The 23,524-nt window shown below is 40.0% G+C and overlaps 1 protein-coding gene across 1 annotated transcript in view; it reads left to right on the top strand.

The window, feature by feature from the left end:
* Positions 1–23,524, top strand: part of LOC125435337 (RNA binding protein fox-1 homolog 2) — a 94,607-nt gene that overhangs the window by 27,947 nt on the left and 43,136 nt on the right. The window contains exon 2 of the mRNA XM_048501527.1: positions 7,999–8,145. Coding sequence (XP_048357484.1) covers positions 7,999–8,145 — 147 coding nt within the window. The remainder of the gene's footprint in view (positions 1–7,998; positions 8,146–23,524) is intronic.

The following is a 23,524-nucleotide window of genomic DNA, read 5'->3' as shown; positions in this document are numbered from 1 at the left end:
TAGATTTATTTTTCAATTAAAAAATGCTGGTCAAACTGTGTGAGGGAGTTATGATATATGATAGAATCATTATCTAACAGGAATGTGCCAAGTTTACTGACTTTGCCTTTTTTGCCTTCCACTCATTTTAAATATGTCTGTTATGATGTGACTGTGCTGTAGAGGTGAAAATAAAGGTAACATGTGAAACAGCCTTCATATCAATAGCAGACTGAAATTTAGCTGTAGTGAAAGATTGTAGTGATAAATATGTGTGTGTGTGTGTGTGTGTGTTGCATTGTGTATGTTTAGAGTTGATTTGTCTTCCAATTCTTGGTTCCTGTGTTACCTGAATTAGTCTGTTCTGTTTCCCATTTGACTGGGTAATTAACTAGGGACAGACGTGTATTGCAAGAGGTCGGGTGGGATCTTCACCAGTTTTATACAGAAGTCGCTCCCTTTAGAAATCCACCCAAAAAGCAGAATTAAATAGAAGGTTTACACATTTATTAAAGGATTTAAAATAAAAGTAAATGTGCCAGTTGCAAAAACACACACAGAGTTTTGAGGAACCTAGAATGTAAAGAGGGGTGATCAACAGATGGAATAGAAGAAGGTGCTGGGGGTGGGGGTGTGATATTGACTGATCTAGAAGAAGTCCAAGTTAACCAGCTCTGTTCATAGGGAAACGATTTTGGGCACAATAGGACAAAATCCAAGGGCTATTTGCCCTTGTTTGGGAGATCTAGTTATAGGAAAAGTTAACTTTCTGGCTATAAGAGGGGTGATTTACCAGAAACAAAGCAAAGTTCTGTTCCCATGCCTGAACAATGCTATGCGAAAAGGCGTGATTAGAATAAGACCTGGGATTTCCCAATGAAATTAAGACCAGGGGCATTCCACATCTGGATGAGGCTGGACTATTGAAACAAAGAAACTTCAGAAAGTTGATGGCTCTTTAATATTTGGACAGAATGTTTGAGATTAAATTTATGTTTGGGAGAAAGGGTTCAGGCAATCTAGCTGGTTTGTTGATAGAGTGAGGGTGTGGGGCATTTACAAGTTCTTTGTGAGGGTAAAAACAGTTGTGCCTACTCAAGGCTGCGCTGCTGTTAACCAGATTTGAGGGGCTGAGCCTTCAGGTAAGGCATTGTTTGCTTTTACGCATCCTGAGTTGGGAGGGGGGAAGCATGTGTCAGGCACACCCCTCTTGGTATCAAAGTCCATGTACTAAGATTGGTATCCATCTTAAGTCTGGACTGTCTGTGATACCAGTACATAATTGGTAGGGCATTAGAAATGCCCCTGTACCCGTCTTGCTGTAGGCATCTTGCCAACACTTGCATTCATAATAACTTTTGGGTCATAAAGTATATCAGGCATCAGAAGGAAGTAGGAGATGAGGAAAGGTATAAATTCTGCACTCCTGCCTGATGGTGATGAATAAAAGCATAGTAAATGGTTCTGCTGGCGATGCAAGTATATTTCTAGAGCAATCAGCGCTCTAGAAATATGCTTGCGTTTCCAGAACAATCATGTGGTGTATTATTTTTCAGTGCTCTAAAGCAAGAATGCAGTTTTTCTTTTCTTGAGGAATTTAGAAGTCAATTAAATTATCAAAGATTCTGGTTGGAGGGGAGAGTTGGGAAACTAGTTTACCAGTGAGGAGCGCATCATGCCAACTGGGAAAAAGAATACAACTGTTCATTTCTGCTCTTTCGTCTGACTTGCAACTCTGATAGTGAAGATATCTCTGGAAAAAAAACTAACACATCCTTCAGGTACCCATGCTGGTCAATTGCAAGCCAGTCTAGTTGCATGGGTCACCATAGTGCTTCCATAGTGGCTTCCCCAGCTGGATGCCTCAGGCAATGGGGTGGTGGTGCTCCCTACTCCCTTGCCTGCCCACGACTCTGTCACAACAATTACAGAAGGCAACAGAGAGTGCTTTTGACCCTCATTCTCCTTACAAACGGGAGTGCCACTGCTACTACCTTGGCAGCTTCGGGTAGGGCGGTAGGCAATGGATCCTGCATCTCCACCCCCGCCTGCCTCTAGTGCCAGAGTCTTGGGGGGGGGGGGGCAGCAGTAATGCCTGCTGATCCTTCTCCTGCCTACCTCCAATGTGACTTACAGTGTAGTAACTTCATGAGACAGGGAGTGTATGGCTGGTCCTGCACCTCTTCCCCTACCCTCCTCCTCCTCCTTGTGCACCTGCCTGTTCCAGGAGAACCGTTCTCTTCACTTGTGCCATCAACAGTTCTCTGTTTGGGGCTTTTAAACACTCCTTTTTAGTTTCAGGATCTTTTGGCATATCTGAGTATTCCCCCACATTCTTAGAACAGTATATTTTGAGTTTGCATGATACTGGTCTACAAATTTAAGCATCAGAAGATTGGGGTGCTGAGAATTAGATCTATTTTATTGTTTTATTTATTGTTTGGGCTTCTATACCACCCCATCCCCGAAGGGGAAGATGGGAAGAAAGCTTTACTCAACCTTAGCCCTGATCATGCTGATTTCTAACTGTAAAGTGTGCATGGCTAGTTATCAATACTTTTAAAACTGATTTTTCTCTTTAGCATTAGCAGCAAACAAGAAAATTCTTGCCTGTGTGCTCCAGTAAAAAGCATTTCATCTTGTGAAGTAATAGTTAAATACTGCTTGTCATAGTGCAAACTTTGCTGTGGCTGACATGGTTTCTCTCAGACTACAGGCATGGGTCAAATCTACTCCACTGCTGCCAGAAGGTAAAGCTCTTATAGAGGATCTAACCTTTGATGATGAAGGCCTCTTCAGTTTGAAGACCCTCTGAATGTTTACAGAAAATAAAGACAATAGCACCAGCTTCGTATTTTAGCTTTCTTGACACTCCAAAAGTGGACTCTGGTTTTGTCCAAGCAGCATTTCTACTTACAAGTACATATCTGTTCACTTCCCTGCCAGCATTATAAGTGAAGCTTGTTTGCATAGGACAGTGGTGGCGAACCTATGGCTCTCCAGATGTTCACGGACATCTGGAGTGCCATAGGTTCGCCACCATGGGCATAGGAGATACAAAAACTTTTTTTTACTAAGAAGCAAAGAACTTCCAGGCTATATATAGCCCAATATGCCCATGAATTGAACAGACAGAATGTGGGCTGAATGCTGGGAAGGGGCAAATACAAATGTAAAAAGAAAGACAACATACAGTGATCAGTAGACCCAAATGTGTGCAGTGTATGCGCTATAAGCACATTGTTTGTGTTGATAGACCATTTTGGCATACTTTATGGAAGTTCTGTTGAGCCGGAGTTTTTGGGTGTAGTGCCCTAGGCAAAAAAAAAGTCAAAAACTGAGATCATGGAGAGGGTTTGTGTTAAATGCGCTGCAGAATTATTTGCTAGGAACCAGAATAGGAGTGGTTTGGGTTTTTTAATTATATTTTCAAAGAGAGGATTCCGTACAGGTTTTTCCTGTGTTGTCGCTTCTTATCTTGGTGAGGTGTCTGTTCTTTAGCTCCAACTTTTGAGTTGTGGTTTCTGTTTGCTCGGTAGGTTCAGACAGACTGTTTTCTGAATGCAAAATTGTCACTTTTCAGTGTGCATCTCTTTAATTTAAAAAAGTTGATTTGTAGTCGAAATAAATTTGTAGTCCAAGGGAAAAAAGTAAATTTGTTGCCGAGAAGATTTTGAAAATCTGCAGTTAACTTTCTTTGAAGGCTTAGAAACAGATGGACCTTGGGAGAATGTTCTGCAGGGGTCAGGTGCTGGGGATTCTGTGTCTTAGAGCCCTTGGATCATCCTTTCTTCCAGTAAAAATAACTGGCAGCTGGATTAGAACATGCAAAATGAACTTGTACATCCAGGGTCACTAACTTAGTATGCCTGGATTTTTGAATGGATTGGACAGATTGATGGAGGATAGAATTATAAGTTATAAAAAGATGGAATCTCAATGGTCAGAGGAAGTATGCTTCTAAATACCAGGTCCTGAAACAAGCTTTTAATGTTGGATACCACGTTCAAGTTGTATTTTTTTCCAGATTCATCTGATTGGCTGCTATAAGAACAATAGTACTCCTTCAGTGGCTCAAGAGCCAGATGTGGCTCTTTGACATGCCACCTGTGGTTCTACTGAGCACCATTCTCTAATATGGCATGTAAGTTGCCAAAACCCTTTCCCAGTAGGAGTTGTGATTGACACGTGGATTCCATTTTGGAATAACCATATCCAGAAGAATAGGCGAGCAGTTGGCCTCCATGAGGTGCAGTCCTCACAGAGAATGCAATTATTACAACCAGAGAAAATACTTGAAGTAAGCCGCTTTTCAGATTTATTCTGAGAACAATTTATCTCATTGCAAAGTATAGTATGACTAGTTTTATTCTGGGAGAAGAAAGAACAGCATCTCATAATGAGGCACTGACAGAAAGCTAGCCTGAAGAAGCTGAGATTCAGTAGGGGAAGATGAGTTGTTTTCTGAAATACACAAATTCATCAGTCACACTCAAGGTGGTTTTCTTCGGCCACCATGTAAACCATCTTCAAAGTAGATTGGATGACAGGGCCCATTATATTAATCTGTTACCTAGAGTATATTGCTAAAATGAAATTAAGATATAGAGGTAGAATTCTGTTTTGCAATAAGGCAGTTTTGTGATAGCTGATATTTTATAGTAGCATAGTGACCACTCAAAGTAAATTGCATCCTGGCAACTGCAATGTGATTTTTAATCTTTTGACTTCACCCTTAGGGCCTTAGAAGTCAGAAGTGAAAAGTACCTTTTAGAACCATTATTCTGTATTGGATTAATTCTTTAGAATATGTTCTGAGGAATGAATCTGAAAATATGTACTTCCATTTTCCCCATTTCAAAGCATCCATCCTTTAAATAAATGACATTTCAATGAAAATCCTGCTGTCAACATCACCACTGGTGGAAGCTTCATTTTCGTTAGACAGCCGTACTGTCTGTAAATAGCACAACGGTGTACGAATCACTGTAGAAACATTTCAGTTTTACTGAAGACAAATTTAAGGTTCTAAGATCTGTTCAGAAGCTTATGTTTCCATTGGATTAATGCTTCTAGAGCTACATTCCTGCAGAAGAGTTGTAACAAAGAAACTTTGACTGCAAGACAAGGAGGTCTGGCAGTGTGGACCCATGGGATTCTTTAGGTCCTGAAAAGTGAGTCTCGGAGAAGCAATTTTGTCTCAAAGGATAAAAGTTTTTTTCCAGTTCCTCCCAAGTTTTAGCCATCAGGATTGGTTAGTGGTAAAATGGTTCTCTGACACCTAATGCAATAAAAGGTGTTCATTGAAAAAAGTCTGAAAGTAGCTGGCATATTTCTGGCAACCCTAGAAAGGACTGTTACATTCTTTGAGTACCACCAGTTTAGACACGTTCCCATTTTCTCCACTCTGTCTGCACTGTTTGTGCCTGCACTGTTTGTGACCAAGAGTGAGAATGATGGGCAGAATGTCTGTGGCCATCTGGAGGGCTATGATGATTTGCCAATTTCACCATCTGTTCTAAGAAGCTCAGAATTTGGAAATTTGCATTAGCAGTGCTCCAGACTGTGAATAAAAAACAATTTGAAGAGCAGTCCCTTGGACCATGGGCGTTAAATGATATTTGAGAGTTGTTTGGGGAGAGGCTCTTCCCTAGTCATTGTCTACCGGGATGATGGATGAGATACATCATGGGTTCTGTCCTTCTCCTTGGACAGTTTAGCCCTGGGGAGTAGAGGGCTCTGACGAAGTCATAAAAATAAAACTGCCAAACAGCATGGTGTGATTTAATCACAAGCCAGCCACATTGATTCTCCCCTCAGGATGCGCCATCCATTTGTTTGGAGATAATTTTGTCAGTGTAGTGAGGAGTGAAGTGGAAGCAGCTGTAAATAGTATCTTTGTGATGCGATCAGGTGGACCTTTGTCATTCTGCTTGTGTGTGTCTGATATTTGGGGCTGGTTGAAATTGATTCTTGGTTGAATGAAATTAGTTTGTCCCAGCTGTTAGGGTGTCTTGTTTTGCATTCTGTGGCTAAAGATGCTCAGGCAGAGCTTGTGTCGCACTCATGGCTTGATTGAAGCAAAAGCTGAAAGCTGCACTTGCTTTGTTCAGCACATTGCTTTGCTAGCAGTTGCCTTTAATACGCTTTTGTTTGTTCTGTAGAACTATTGAAATCCAAGGTCATATCTGGAAGAGAGGGAGTGTCTGACAAGAGATCTTTTCTACTTCTTGAGACACCCTTCTTTCATTGCTTTTGGATAATCCCTAGTTCACCTCACCTGTCTCATGTGCTTAGCTAAATTACATTAAAAATACTCTCTTGCTGTTTCTGTGGACAGAATTTTTAATATGTGGACTTGATAAGAGATCAAGTCTTTTCTATAAGAGATCAAGTCTTATTGTGTCTGATCTGCACCCTTTCACCTATTTTTAAGTTAGGTACTGTCCAAATAAGAGATGGTAATAAACATGGACTTTTCATATTTCTTTAGTATGTCACTATCCCACCTTTTTTCCAAGGAGTTTAGGATGCCCTCCTGCCAGTAGCCTTGATAGGTAGACAAGGGTCTGGATCCAGACTAAAATAAGCAATATTTCACGGTAGGCCCCTGTCATGTCATCCCTCTGGCTACCCTATATATCCCCCACCCCTGCCCCCAAAACAGCTCTTTGTGGAGATCAGTGCAGGAGGGGAGGAGGCAGAAAAATTTCGTTTTGCTACTGGATCCAACAGTGGGCCTAAATTATCCAAAGATTTTCATGGTTGAGGCAAGGACATGAACTCTGCTTAAAATCCAGAACTGTTTCTATCCAGCACTTATCCAAGTGAGTAAACACTGCTTTCACCTTTCTAGTTACCAGTTAGCTAGCCAGCCTTTTCCTCAACAAGTTTGGACTTATTGTACCAGAACTGTATTTTCATCTGTTGACTTTCTCAAAGAAGTACCACTTCCACATCTATGCAGAGCAACCATTTGGGTTGCCACATCAGTTTTCATTTCCAATTATATTGTTGATGTTGGTTTGGATTGGATTTGATTTTTAATTTCTATACCACCCTCCCCCGAAGGAGCTGGTTCAGCATTTAGCCAGGCTGTTCGAAAATCCCTTTTCTCCTGGTGGAATGCACAACTGCCTTAGGTTAGGTCCTTAATCCTGGTCATTGCTCTATGTCACTGCGTGGAGACTGCAAAGTATTTAACCTTTTGCTGCTATTCTGTAAGTGGTCTTCTATGTCACCGCATAACCTCCCCCCCCCCCCCCCCTGCTGGATCTTGTCTTTAGGCACATGCAGGAGCAACTTATGGCATTCTTAAGGAACGGATTAAGAAGGCATGTGCCCATCTTCTCAGTACATATGGTGGGGCTCTCTTGTGGGAGGGGATTTGCATGTCAAGTCCTTGGCTAGACTTCGTGAACATTTCAGAGTTGCTTCTGTGGAGGGACATACCGGTTATCCACATATGAACATTTGGACAATAAAAATTACTGGTGGGAAACCTGTTCTGATGTGACAATGGTAACTTTTAATGTTGACATGTTTTAAGCTAAAAGACAGTAACCAGTGTCAGAATTTAAGAAACTGGGAAACGATTAATGACATGAATATATGTGAGCTGACACAGGCTGATGTAATGTCTCAACAAATGGTCAGTTTAGAAGTAAAAAATTAGCCACTTGTTTTGCAATAAATATTATTGGCACAGTCACATGCTTTCTTTTACCTGTATTAGTTTGATTCCGCACTTTACCTTACTCTGCGTGTAGTTGGTCGCCTAATACTGAGTTCTATAGAGATCTTGTTACTGTTTGTTCAGAAAAAAGATGGTGCTGGAGAGGGAAGGAAGAGAACAAAAGATTGTTGTTAGACTTGGCTGTTTTTTGTCAGCCTAACTCGAAAGTGCTCAGCCACCAGGTGAATAAGAATGGCACAGACACCTGAGGCATGGGCTGGTAGAGCTGAATATTAAATGGATTTGTTTCTGATCTTCTCTTTACCTTTTAAAAAATATTGCAGCAGACAGAAGGAGGAGCACAGACGGATGGCCAGCAGTCACAGACACAGAGCAGTGAGAATACTGAGAGCAAATCTACTCCAAAGCGGCTGCACGTCTCCAATATTCCCTTCCGCTTTCGGGATCCTGACCTCCGGCAGATGTTTGGGGTATGTTACCTGTGTCCTTTTTGTGTAGCATTGTAATACAGATCTGGGTATTTGTTTATGTTTATATCCCACCCAGTTGGGAGGGCTAAGAACGAGCAACGCTTCAAACCATAAAGCACAGAAACATTCACTATTCTTAGGCGTGTCCTACGGCAGGTGCATGACGGTCACAATCTCCAGGGCTGCTGATCTTTTGCTGAACTCTCTGTGGCCGAGATGAAATGAACCAAGTGCATCTGTGCCTCAGGTGTGTTCATTTGATAACTGGCAGTTACCTGGATGCACATGTACTTGCTCCAGCTCAGGGCTACAGATAATTTTCCCTAAGGCCAAACAAGGAGGAGGCAGATGCTGCTCATGTGTCAACAGGAGTTAGTCACTGCAATGTTTTCAGTACTTTCTGAAACTTAAGTTTCTCTTTAAGATCCCTTTCTTCAGTTCTACTTAAACGTGAGTGTGCTCCCTTCTTGTGTTTTCTGTCACCATGGCTTCAAGCATGTTCCAGTCATATTTGCTTTAAGTTGCCCTCTGAACTTGGTGGTTGTTGTCCCAGCCAAGTGGGTGGAAAACATGGCTAAGAATAGAACTGTTTGGCATTGTCACAGCCCTGGGCGCCCTAACCCTGGGGGAGAAGGGGTAGAGCAGGGACATAGCCCTAAGGAAGGCAGCAGTTCATTTGCAGAGCCAAGGAAAGCTAGTTGGGTCTGTAAGAGCAGGCAGGAGGAAGGCCAACTAGTATTTGGAGCAGAGGTCTCCTCTGGGGTAAAAGCCTTTTTGAGAGAAAGGGCCTGCTGAGGAGTAGGAGCAAGGAAGCAGGAACTAGGAGCGACAGGACAATAGAGGGAGAAATGAAGGGTATAAAAGCTGTAGGCAGCCAGGCAGGGTTATAGCCTTTGCATGCTACGGAGTGCTGAACTTCCTGGATATTCAGAAGGTGACATTTCTGGCCCAGAAGAAACTTTTCCCTTGTGAAACAGGCAGACTGACTTCCTCCTGGCTTAACTTTGAAGAAAAGGTGCAGCTGCCGGGAAAGGGGATTAAGGTACTAGGTTTGTAAAGGAGCAAAGTAATTTAAAGTGCCACTGCTACATTTCAGGCATGTTGATGTGTCTTTGGCACTGTGGGAAGAAGACAGCATCTCTGCAGGGGCATGCAGCCCTGGATCTGGGAGCTTCATGGGCATCTAAATGAGCATGCCATGAAGCATTCTTTGAGGGTACGGATCTGAAATGACAAACAAACATCAAGAATATCTGGATTATTCCTCCAATAGGGTAGAGCAAACAATGAGACCACAGAAAGATCAGTTTTGAGACTCCATAATGGGTGACTGGGTGAGAGAACAGTAAAATTCGGATTCGGCTTTATTCGGGTGTAAAATTATGTGTGTGCCCGAATAAGCTGAATTTCATATTCGGTATATGCAAATATATTTGGGTATCCGGAATAATTCGGGTCTGTTTGATTTTTTTGTATTTTTTTTGTATTTTTGGTTTTTAGCATGTAGGGGGCACATTTTTAAAGCTAGCGGCACCAAGATTTCAGGGTATCTTCAGGAGACTCTCCTGATGATACCACCCAGGTTTGGTGATGTTTAGTTTGGGGGGGGGAGCAAGGTTATGGACCCCTAAAGGGTGGGGTTCCTCCATCCCCCATTGTTTTCAATGAGAGCTTATACGAGATGGGAGCTACCCCTTTAAGGGTCCATAACATTGAACCTCCTGAACCAGACCTCACCAGATTTGGGAGGTGTCATCAGGGGTGTCTCCTGAAGGTAAGTATTAGGGGGATTGTCTGGGGGGTGGATTCTTTGTTTTTCTTTCTTTGTTCAAAATCTTGGGGAAGGGGGGAATGTCTAGTTCACTATTTTCTCACTCTTTAAGCATTGTTTCAAGGGATTTTTCACTCCCTTGAAAGAATGCTTAAAGAGTCAGAAAACAACAAACTACAGATTCAACCTTTTTTGTCCTAGTGTTGATCCAGAAGTCTGTCTGTCAGCAGTAGCCACCTCTGTGTCACAGAAGCTCATAAACAAAACAAGATGAGTAATACTCAGCCTCTTGTTCTTAATTCCCAACCCCTCATAGTGAGTGGTATACTTTCTCTGAATGTGAAAGTCACACTTTTGATTTTAACTAATGACCATGAATGAACCTAAAAATACTCTTCCTATGGTGGTGGTAATTATTGTGGCATTGAGTTTCATAGGTTAAATATGTCTCATAACTTTGATAAACTCAAGATGAAGTGTTGCCAGATCACATGATGAGATTCCTATGAAGTTGTGCCTTTTTTTGTGTAACCTTGTGTCACCACTTGAAGAATCTGTAAATTGATGGATTTATCAGTTGGGGGCAGAATGTAGCCTTCCTTTCATATGTCTGTTCTGCTTGCTTAATATGCTGACCTAAGAGTCACCCCAGAGGTTATTGCTCTCCCAAGTAGGAGGAACTGATTTCAGATCTGATTTCTCTGGCTCCTTCATGTGAGTCTATGCACCAAAAGTAAGGACTTTCACATATCGGTACAGAGGTTTGGAGGTATGCCCTTCTAAAATAAGGTGGTGGTGCTATCAACTTAGATAGGAAATGAGATTCTTGAAGGGGTGGTGGTGAGAGAGCAGGTCTACTCAGGTCTGCTTAGGTCTATAACTGAAATTGTACTGAATTGGTACAGTATATTTCTTTGTGCAAGTGTTTTTTCCCTGTGGATTTCTGCATTCCAGGATTCAGCGCAGTTAATCTTTTGTGAGATAATACAAACAAACGGTCAGGTGAAATGTTGAGGCAATAGTGGCACAGAATGTGAATTTCTGGAAACATCTGCTTCTAGTCTTCGTGATTATTGAGACTCAACTTAAAACATGTAAGCAATGCTTGTAGAGAGCATATATTGCATATGTCCCTTCTTGCTAGAGATGTAAAATTTCCAGAAAATTTGAATTGAAATATATGCAGTACTTGCTTTCCTGTCAAGCCTAAACTGCTTTCTAGCCTAAACAACTTGGTTTTACTGATTTAACATAAAATGGAATATTTATGGAATTAGAAAATATAAATTTCTTTGTTAAGCAAAGTTGCAAGCAGCAAATCTTTATTTTCTGAGAGGAGAAAAAAGCTGAAGGTAGAAATCATTTTGTAGTAAACAAAAGGTGCATTATTTAGACAGAAACTCTCTTGTGGAGTCTTAATTAGTAGACTCCAAGCATATTTGCCTATTGAACTAATTTGAGCTCTTTAATAATATATTATTTTCAAAATTATATTTAAACATGCTATATATTTTGAGTGTTCAAAAACGTTCCCTTAAGAAGTATTGTACTCATACTAAAAGACAAGAAATATTTTGTAGAGGTATTTTTCCAGTGCTCCCTCAATTTTTTTTGAAAAAAATATATTGGAATAAAGGAGGAGAAGTCCTCGGGCTGGGGGGAATGAGGTTTTTTCCTCTACAGGTTTTCCAATTTTTTTTATAGGCCTTCACAACTCTACTCCTGGTCTCAAGATTATATAGTATAATGTTTCCCAGACTCTTGACTGTAGGTGCATGCAATAAAATTTGAAATTGCATTTTATTCTTTCCCCCCAAAAGGTATGTATTTTTATCTCTGTCAGCTCCCAGGACAATGGGCTGGTGGCATCCTTGAAACTGTGGTAAAATTTCATCCCAATTGATGTTGTTTTCTGGCATCACACCCTCCTCTTCATTACAGTGTCCACTCTCAATATGATTCCATAGTTTGGCAATGGTGATGCTTCAGGGATTCTCCTGAATCCCTCATCTGTAGCTCAAATTATCCCAAGGAATCCCTATTTCTTTTCTTGGACTGCTGCCAGTGGACATGTATTGGTATATATTGGCAAAGGGTTCAAAGCTGCATGGGACGTCCAACAGGCGTGGAGTTTGTGATGCATCCAACTAACTTGGCTGCTTAGTTTTTCAAAGCAAGCCTTAGCATCTCTTGTGACATTGCAGTGCATACAGCACACGATTTGGAACGATTAATCTTGCATTTTCAATATTCAGGTCTTGTCTTGAAGCAGTTCTGATAAATATTTTGATGCTTTGTGGAGTTTCTCTTCAGTGGCACATTAACTATCTAATTCCCAGATCCGGAAAAATCAGCTCTAAACTAAAGTTCAAACCATGCTAGATTGCACAGAAATGGAACATTTTTTGTAATTTCCAGTCTCCACCAAATTACTGGTTACTTTACTGTCATTTTACTTAAAATAAATGTTATGTCTGGAGGATTCTTTTTAGTGGCTTAGATGGAAAATGGGAAGTACATGTGAACTCTGGGTTCTGTTGCCTCTGGGGTTTAGTCTTTTGCTTTTACTTAATGAGAAGTTCTGGCTTTCTTGGCTCCGACACAAGTCATAGGACTGAAGTCTGCCAGAAGTACTTTTACTTTTTGGGTGCGCATGCAAGAGCATGTGCCATTTTGCTGCTTGAGGTAGCTCTGCAATTGGAGCAGAAAAGCAGTCGATAATATAGTCCTTTTTCTTGCCTGTACAGCATTTCTGAACATCATAAATAGAGCCTGGAACTATAAAATCGGATACTGAAACATTTTTGCCCCACTCCCTGTAATTTTTTTTTTTTTTTTGCAGTAAGAAGGCTCTTGGGTGAATCATGCTGAAAGTCAACCCTTTTTCCTGCAGGGGACCGAGAGTTGTTAGCAGCTTCTGTTGTGCGTGGCTGAGTACCCTCTCTCCCCCTCTCCAGTGTCAGATATGATTGTTTCAGTGTCGTCTGTGAAAGACCTAAGGGGCTTTGCCTGGAGTGGATTTCCAAAAATACCATAAACAAGGGGAAATTGTATAGATTGCAGGAAAATGAGCCAGAAGAGAATGTTATGATGTGGGAGGATTGAAGGAACCCTGGAGTCAACTTGGAGGTCGGCTTTATCCTGGAACATAGAGCATCAATCCATATTATTGTTCAGTCTAGAAGAGTTTAGTGGCATGACCGAGCATTACCTCCTTCTGTTGTCATTAAGGAAACTGAGGAATGGAAGAATATGTTGGGCCCCAGCAAGCTTGAATATAAAGGGCTACTGTGTACCGCACACCTAAGAGACTGACCCATCCCTGCTGCTTGCTAAATCCTCAGGACTTGATGACTTTACAGGTCTTAATGTTTTGAGGTACCTTTCTGCCCAGTTCCCTAAAATAGATGGTCTAATTAAAAATCTGTGATATTTTTACTTGGGTTGCATCTTGGACTGAGTCTTTTCCAGTAGTTGAATATGGCCAAAAAATTATATTGTAATTATTCCATTCTTAAATAGAGGAATTGGAGACTTCCAGCCATACTATCTATCCTCAACAAGCTGGTTTTAGAAGGAGCCAAAGCACTATTGATCATTGTCAAACTTTATACCATCTTCTAGCATCTCAAAAATATCAGAGGCCCTTCTGGACAGTAATGTGCTACAATTCCCATCAGTCCTTGTGACTTGAAGAACCAAGGCTGCCAGTTCTGGCAGTTTGTTTACAAACAGGAGGGGGTGCCATTGCCAACAGATTTACAGTATTGCTATCCACAATTTGATTGAACTATGTCCCCTTTCTCCCCCCAAGTGATGCTATTATTATAGGCTACATTGCTCCAGAATCATCATTGAACTCCTGAAGGGCAAAGGGAGTAGACAAAGCCAGGTGAAGTCAGCTGGAGAAGCTTCTGCTTTGCCCCACCATGAGGGGAGTGGGAGAGGCCTGGGGACAGACCCACACTGAGGAGGGTTGTGTCACTGAATCTCTTGGTGTTGTCAGTTTCAATTTCACTACCTCCTGTCTGCAGGAAAAAATCAAATGGCTGAGCACTCTACCCTATCCTTGGTCTTTTGGTTATATCTTCCCTTTTTTAAAACAACCAGGGCCAATCCACATCAGCCCAGCAGAAAGAAGGCCACTTTGCCAAGTGCCACAAAAGCCTGTGACAATTGCCTCCTCCCCCTCCGTTCTGTTCCCTGGTTTAAAACCAATCCTTCAGGGGGGTTTCTGCTGCTATCTGGAAATTTTACATAAAACACACGCACACACAAAACACACACACATATATATATATGGTCCGGCTGTAGTGCTGTATGCGTCAGAATGCTGGCCCGCAACGAAAGTGGCTGAGAAACGACTTCATGTCATGGAAATGCGTATGACTTGCTGGACACTGGGTGTATCCCTTCTCAACCGCATCACCAACAACATGGTCTGAAAACAATTTGGCATCAAAATTGACATGGTCCAAAAACAATTTGACATTGAGACAAAAATGAGAGAGAGGCTCCTGTGCTGGTTTGGCCATGTCCAAAGAGCAGCCCTGGATACTGTCGCCAGCATCACCTATCACATTGATGTTATTGGTCAGTGTCTACATGGATGGCCAAAGCAACGATGACAAGATACCATCAATGTGTATCTGAAAGTTACATGCCTGCAACCAGACATTGCGCTCGATCGAGAGAAGTGGCATTTAAAAATCCGAGTAGCGGACCCTGCATTAGCGGGACAATGCTAGGAACAAGAAGATCCATCCATCCATCCATCCATCCATCCATCCATCCATCCATCCATCCATCCATCCATCCATCCATCCATCCATCCATCCATCCATCCATCCATCCATCCATCCATCCATCCATCCCATTGCTCCACATGTGTATTCCTGCCAACATTTCTGGCCCATTTAATAATGACAGACTTTACAACCTCATCTTCCGTATCCCATGTCAATAACATCTTATACATCTTGGCAGTCAGTTTCTCATCATTTGTACATACATTACTTGCAAATGTCATTTGTGTATCAAAATCCATATTCCTTTGGTCAGTTTTAAATGTCTTCAGTAATTGGTAATAATGGAACCAGAGCTTTTCCTTTTCCATGTCAATGCCAATGCATTATGGTCTGAAAACATTTTAGGACATGCATGCATCTTAGCCCCAAAGGATTACTAGTCCAGACCATATCTATTCTTGAATGTGATTTATGTTTTTCAGAATAGAAGGTACGTTCTTTACCGCTACCGTATTTAAGCCTTTCCATAAATCTTGCAACCAAATCAGAAAAGCTTTTAGAGAACTTGCCTTCCATAACTCTAGTAGTACTTTCTGATTTTCTATCCAAAAGGATAGAAGTTACTCCATTAAAATCTCCCATCAATATTATATTTTCACAACAGAGATTTAAAAGTCTTTGTTCTGCTTCTTTATAAAACAGTAATGTATTTTCATTTGGGACAGACATGCTAACTAAAACAGTTTTAAGTCCTGCAATTGTGAACTCCACCACCACCAACCTTCCTGTTTCATCTTTAAATATCAATTTTGGTTCAAATTTGTTTTTATGTAGAACATCACTCCTCTTAGCATCAGCAAAATTTGTTCATCAAATATTTTCTCTCTTCTTTTCTCATACGAGTTTCTTCTAAACATACTATATCTAATTTTTTTAAAAATGAGAAATCTTCCTTCTTTTGGCCAACCCATTGAGTCCATTAACATTCCAAGATAAAATTTTATAATCCATCATGATTATTTTCTTGATGTAGTCCTTTTTGTATTTGCGAAGAAATCCCTCTTCTTTCAAAATTTTCAAAATGCTGAATTTTTTTACCTTTAAAGGTAAAAGACACCCTTTCAGGAATTTCCCATCTAAATAGTATACCTCTTTTTTTCAGCCAGGATTCTGTAATCCCTTATTTTCTTTAGAAGTCTGGATGGGATTTCTTTTAATATTGTAATCTGTTTTCCTTCAATTGTCACGTTCTGCATAGTGGGCCTACAAGATGATCTTGAATAGATGTGGATTTAAACTGGACGAGACAATCTCTTGGAATTTTTTTTTGTCTGGCATATGCAGAATTTATGTGGAAGGTTTTATCAGTCTCACCCTCCATTATTTCTTTTTTAACTCTTTCTAGTTGAGCTAGCTCTGTACTGAAAAGTTGCTTGATATTTTCACCCTCACACTCAGGTATTGATCTAAAGCATAAGAAATCTTCCCTTTGACTGATCTTGATATTTCTCATTGTCTTCTTCAAGACATTGTACCTTGTAGCTTATTTTTCATCTCCTTAAAGACCTCAGTTAGCTTTTTTGTTGCAGCATCGATAGCACCAGTCTTATTAGTTTTCTTGTCTACTTTTTAAAAGATTGCTGTGTTGGTCTCTGTTATCTTTCTCTAATGCACCTCCTCTAAAGTAGATAGAAGTTTACTTCGCATCTGTACCAGGTGTGCTAGGGTAGGTCACCTCCTTTTTGAGCATTAGATGAGGAGGGTTGTGTCACTGAATCTCTTGGTGTTGTCAGTTTCAATTTCACTACCTCCTTTTTATTAACCATGATTTAAAACTGTCTCCAAATCTTCTTTAATCCACAAATACAACCCCCCCCCCCCACACACACACACAGATTTTCCCCCTCTCAATTTCGTAGATGTTGTACCTCTGGTCTGTGTTTCTTCAACTGACAACCCTTTCCTAAGGCTTTAACATAAATCAGTTCCCCAGTCTTTTTCTGTCTCTGCTTTGTATTTCCTTGTTGTCTCAGAGTTTTTATGTCATGGGGCCAAAGTTTTTCTTCCTTCCACTCTGTCTTTTTGAATCCCTTTCTTCTTGGAGCAACTCAGATTTCACAATGTACAGTTCTAAAGTTCCTCCTCTTTCTCAAGTCCTCTGTCTACCCATCTTATCTTCTCCAGCCTTGCTTTTTGCAAATATTTTGCCATAACAGTGAGTTAGATCTAGTTCCAGCACAAATTTATTTCTCTTTTATCTTCTCACAGAATAAATTCAGGAATAGATGTATAATTTTTAAATCCAATATTTCTTGCTAGAAGCCTTTTACTTTATTTTTAGAATTCTAAAATTATTCATTCACAGTTAAAGCATGGATCTTCTTACAACTCTGATTCCTCCAAACAGAGAACTGCTTGCACTTCTTGGCCACATTAAGTTATTAGATAGCTCCTTTTTAGATCTTTTAAAAGTCAGATAGTTCAAGGATATGAAATCTGACTTGGAGTAGCTTTAATATTCTTAAAGATTCCTCAGCACGGTTTAGCAAAGATGGCAATCCTGGGGCTTCAACCCTAGGACACGGAAAAGAGCACTCCAGCTCTTCTTCCTGAGGAAACCCCTCCTTTAGAAATGTAGGTGATCTTGAGTCCTCTCTTTAATCTGGAGGTGACAAGTCGGGCCTGAGGTAGCTACCAGACCTGAAAATCCCCTGCTGGGTTCCTCTGTTCTCACAGGGGACCTTCAGCTAGTCCAAAACCTAGACTGGAAGATCCAATAGAGTTTTTAAATGCACAAACACAACCAGGAATGCCTCTTTATCAATTAAACTTAAAGGTTGGAGCTTGGATCATGTTTCTGAGAAACTACAATACAGAACAAGGTCTGTGCAGTGGAACAAGGTTAAACCCAATTTGATTATCACGAAAGTATTAACCAGTTCATCAAGTTCCATGAACTGAGCTTGCGCCTACTAATACTGACCTTCCATTTACCTTTAAAAGACGACAGTTTCCTCTAAAGCTTGCCTTTGCTATGACCATTAATAAATCTCAAGGTCAAACACTGTAGAAAGTATCTACTTTCCTGAACCAGTCTTCAGCCATGGACAATTATATTTTGCATTGTCAGGAGTCTGATGCTTTGCAGATGTAAAAGTTCAAATTGTCTGTGGACCAGAACAAGGCAAATTACTTCCCAGTTCTGACAAATCTTTACCAAAAAACATAGTATACAATTTTTCCAACATGGATGACTGATTTGGAGAGATCCTGGCTTCCTACTGTGCATGCCACCAACAGTTTTCTAGAGTCTGTTGTATTGTTTTGCACAGTGTGCTTTATTGCTAGTTGACAAATATAACTCCTTCAAATTCCTGGGGAATGATCTTTAATTAAACCTTAAGCAGAGAAACACATTTGGCAGTCGCGAAATCTGTAGCCTTGAGAACATCTGAGGCAATCCTGAAATTTGATTACTCCAAAGGTGGATTTCTAGTAGACCCACCAGTGAAATTGTACTTGAGGAAGGCTGGCCCTTAACATCTATACAGAGTAGAAGCATGTTGTTAGGACGATAATTTGATTGTGAGCTTAGAATCCAATCAAAATATTTTTATTCAAAATGTCCTGTCCCTGTCCAAAGAGACTTCTGTTGCCCTGAGGTGGTCTGAAACGTTCTTCCAGAGAGAAAACCCTCTACTTCCTCATGTGAGAAAAAACTCTTTGGGTGCTGTTCTCTCTGAAATTTTCTCCATTTTGTCCTATGCATAAATTGCCTCCCTATAGAGGGCAGTGTTTTCCAACAGAACCCCACTGTGCAGGGAAAAACTAACAAACATTTTAATACTTAATAAAATATTAAAGCTTACACTTTCTAAAGGTCATGATACCAATTATTCTCTCCCCCTCCCCCCTCCAATTCAAAAGCCACATTATAGAGAACTATACCAAATGGGACAAATCGTATTTAACTCCCCTGTAGTCAATAAATTGTGAAGTTCTTGCTACTTGTGGGAGGATTTTTATTTTAAATAACACAGAGAGATGCTTAATTAAAATTTCAGATTCTTCTCTGTAATAAAAACAAGACCATAAAAATGTATGACAAGTAGTAAAAAAAGTTACTTAAGGTAAAAAATTGTAATTACATTGGATTTTATTTTTAAAGTTTGTTTTTCACTTGAAACAAGCAAATGTTGCCGTCAGTCCGTTTGTACAATATTTTTGAACAATCCATTACCCTCTGTCAGACTCTTTAATAACAAAAAAGCTAACGTGGCATTGTAGGTCAAAGTCTTCAAGTCCCTGTTCAGATATCACCTCTGCCATGAACGTACTAATTGGCCTTAGCTCTACATCCACAATATGGGGATGCCTACTTACAGAGCTGTCGTGTGGATTAAAAATGTGTGAGGTGTAAAATGCTTTGACTGTTTTAAAGTGCCAATCCGATTCTTCATGTGATGGTCAAGCATCAGCAAAAATATCTGATATGAAGATTGTGTTTATTATTGTGTAAATGTTGAATATTTTAGACTGTTGGCCACAGAAACACTGCAACGATTAACTACCAGCCCTTTTTTCTGAAAAGGTCTGATAATTTGAGACTTTTTAAAAAGCTGTTAATTAGTACCCTTGCATATCTACAGAGAAAATCAAGCATATTGTTATTTTCACAGTTGCCATCCTCTTTCTAATCAAATATAAACTCTAATACGTTAGGTAAGATGGATACATATAAGCTTTGTATTATAATTTTTGGTAGTACAAACACTCTATTTTTTTAAAAAAATCCATGTTATACCTTTTATTAAGACTGATCAAAATAAGGCAAGAATGTGCAAACTATCAAGTTCTGTAGAGCTCATTGTCAGGCTGAATGCTGCATAAAACGGGATGAGGACAGAAATACAGCTTTCCTGCTATGATTCTAAGGTCTCCGTAGCCAGGTGTTATCAGATTGTGCTGCTGTTATGCTGGGATAATGCAGCAAACAGCAGTTCATCAAATAACTCTCAGATACCAAATGGAATGAAGGTTGAGAACCAAAGAAAAATGTAGAGATACCTATGTTAGCAATGCTGAAGAAAGTTTTTAATTGGTGTATTAAAAACTGTCGCTAGAAGCTATATTGTGGTAGCATTATCCAGTGAAGTTTCCCAGATTTTCCCCCCTCTCCGGTTGAAATGTTTCTTTCCCTGAAGTCTAGTATTCGCAAAAAAGCTTGTAGCTATGTCCATAACAAAATCCAAAAACAAAACGTGTTTTGTTAACACCAACTTTATTAACCCAGCACATTGTACAAGCTTTTGAATTCTTCCGGACTCTAGGTATTAAATGTATTTTGGTTTTTGACCATCTTTGTGTGTGTGTGCGCGCACGCGCGTGTGTTCTGTCAGCTGACTTATGTGATCCTGAGAAGATTTAAAGGCAAGAGACATTGGACAGTGGTTTGGTGTTGGCTGCCTCTGAGTGGGTGAAGAGGGTTCTGAGAGAACTGTGGCTGATCCAAGGTCACCCAGCAAATTTCATGTGCAGGACTGAGGAATCACATCCAGTTCTCCAGATTAGAGCCCACCATTCTTAACAACACTCTTGCTTCCTTTAACAAGCTCTGTTTAGTTATAGAGGAATAGATTTGTAATTTTACAGTACCCAGTTAGAATGTTCTTTTGTTCATGGAATATGTGAATTACAAAATGGATAAACTCTTTTATTACTACTTTTTCTTATTTGTATTTTAAATACAATATTTTAAAATATGTTGTAAAATGTAAATATGTTCAATATTTAAATAAATATATTGTAAATTTTAAATATGTTCAATATTTAAATATTTTATTTAATATTTTAAACAAAATGTTAAATAATATGTTATTTGTATTTTAAATACAGTATTTAAAATATATTGTACATTTTAAATATGCCCAATATTTAAATATTTTATTTAATATTTTAAATAAAATATTAAATAATATTTTATTTGTATTTTAAAACAATTATTTGTATTTTTAAAACAGTTAATTACATTGTTTTGATTTTACTGTTATCATTCTTGAGAGGCTTTTGACTTCGGAGATACAAAAGTTCTGACAAAATGTGCTGACCTAAAGAAAAGCGCTCTGTCACTTCGCGCCTCTGCTGCCAGACGTGTCACGTGATCGCCTTGGTGCCATCGCTTCCGCAGAGAGCCCTGGTCACGTGCTGAGATGAGGGTGGAAGCTCGTTGCTCTTAAAGCGACAGCCCTCCAACCCTTCTTTGGCACACATGAAAGCTCCAAATAGGGGAGCGTGTTGTGGCACCTCTAAGAATTGGTAGTTGCGGTGACTGTACGGGGTTCACTTAATCTGATGCATGAAGTGCATTGACAGCTGGAATCTGGGCATAGAGAAGAAAGTGGTGTACCATAGGCTCAGTAGGGATTTAAATGGAAGAGGTGCAGACTTTGACGTTTATATGCCAGACCTTTAAAAGCATACAGATCGTTCACCACGGGAAGTGACGATAACACAATTGATCAAGCGTACATGAATGGGATCAAAGTTGCTTATGAACCCCAGTACAACTGTTTTAACACTTACGTTACTATTTCACGTCGAGAGTGTGTGTGTGTCTTGAGGTCTGCAGCACAGTGCTAGTTTATTTATATTCTATTGGATACCCCGCCCTCCCTAGCCAAAGCATGGTTCACGGTGGCTAACATACAAAATTTTACAACACATAAACAAACAAACAAACAAACAAACAAACAAAGGATGGATGCATACATACATACATACATACATACATACATACATACATACATACATACATACATACATACATACATACATACAAACAAACGCATTAGGAAGATGAACATGGAGCCCCCAATGGGACAAATAATGTGCCACCCACTGCACTGGGATCCTGATCTGTGAGTCCCCCTCGTGGACTTGCATATGCTGTAATTTATAATTTGGCTGTCAGTGTTGGAACCTACCTGTGGAGTCCTAATCCCCATGAAGTTTGCTTTCTTTTAGGTGCCAGGCCAAAATATTTAACATTTAATCAGGCTTTTAACTGTGAGGTTCCATCTGTGCCAGTTTTTATGGCCTGCTTCTAGCCTGAGGACTATGTTACAAATAGCTTTTTAGGCGCCTGAGTGGAAATTCTATGGTTTGCTTCTTTGGCTTCATTTTCTTCTTTTGGTCTTTTGATTTTATTGGACGTGTGTTTGTAACCTTGTGAACCACTAAGGGCAGGTCTCTGAAAAAAGGACACAAGTTTTCCAAACACGGTAAATAAATCAGTATTCTGAATAAATTGTACAAATCAAAGGAAATGAAAATGATTTTAGTTTGTTGTAGAAAGTTCTTGCCTGAAAGTAACAGGGAAAAGAATATTTATTACCCAGCTCCTCAGTGAGACCATGCCGGAAATATACTTGACAGGACATACTCAAAAGTTGTTTTCTGCTCAGGGCAGGAAACTCTGATTGTGAAGAACTCACTGTAGTTCTTTTGTCCTTGAGAAAACACAGATAAAGAGTTTAGAATTGCGGATAGTCTAATAGAGCAAGAGACCAATTTGAATGGTCCTTAGGAAATATTGATGGTTCTCAGAGATTTTCTGGCTGAAGTAGTTGATAATTCTGTTGAACCCTTTTTTGATCTCTGGAGTGGAGTGGCAGCCTGTGACATTGACGTGATCACCCTTAAGTGTCCTCTTATTTTAGTTAGAACCTGATGAGCATCTTGGTTTCACCAAGAACCTGCAGCAATGAAATGGAAGGAACAGTGGCTAGACAACAATAGTAGAAGATTTGGTATTAATCTTCATAACCATGGGATAATGATGAATTTTTGGAGCAGTATTGTGGTGGAAATAGCATCAAAGAGAACGATTTGTTTCTCTTACCATTGCATTGGTAATTATGCAACCCAGCCAAGTATTTCTGAGTGATGGCTAGACCTGCTACATACAGAAGAAGATGCAGGAACCCAGTAGCACAGCAATTTGCTGACAAGGAGGGGATCTGTCCAAATCTATACAAGTGATTTTATGATAGCTATACATTTTGCTCTCCCTTGGACTTCTTCCACATGTTTTCTTCTGTTGGATACTTTTTACAGGCTGATAATGGGGGCAAGAACTTTGGACAAGCTTACTGTTTGCATGCTAAAACCTTGGCATTACTAACTAATTAGATTTGTCAGGAAGCAGGTGCCTTTTTGGGTAGGAGTTGTAAATTTTTTGAGGGGAAAGATGGTGTTTTTAGCCTTGAAAACTGTGGCTGAAGCTGCCCCTGTAAGCAGGGAACATATGATCCCACCAACTTCGATAAATTCACCAATTTGACAAATTTCTCCAATGTCAGTCACCAGTTTTATATTCTTGAGCAAGATGCATGCACATGCAGTGGTGGCACAATTTCTGAGATTCTTGAGTAACATCTTCAGTTCATTTTTACTTCAGCCTGAACTGCCTTAGTTACTGTTATGTATAATCCTCATTAAGAGATGACCAAGGAAGTACATCCCTGTTTCCCCTTTTTGGGTTTTGTACCCTTGCCCATGATCTCCTTCTAAACCACTTTACTGGATTGGGTCCAGGGCATATTGTTTGTTCAGGTCCTTTTGGAAATTTCAGATTTGGCACAAGAGAGCTGCTCTTTTGCTGCATGCTTTTGTATTGCATTCTATCAAGTTCATTCTTGTTTCCCAAGTTATTTACTTGGGTGAGATCTGAGCCATTAATATAGGGGCATCACTGTCTCTTCTCTATCACATCCTGGGAAAGCAGTGTAAATTCTGGACCAATATCTTACATCAGTGATTGGATGGGGTTGAGCAAACGTAAGCTTCGTCTCAATGAGAT

Source organism: Sphaerodactylus townsendi, linkage group LG06 (assembly GCF_021028975.2).
Source record: "Sphaerodactylus townsendi isolate TG3544 linkage group LG06, MPM_Stown_v2.3, whole genome shotgun sequence".
Lineage (NCBI taxonomy): Eukaryota > Metazoa > Chordata > Lepidosauria > Squamata > Sphaerodactylidae > Sphaerodactylus > Sphaerodactylus townsendi.
The sequence above is the reverse complement of the archived record's forward strand: the minus strand, read 5'-3'. Positions and strand labels throughout refer to the sequence as shown.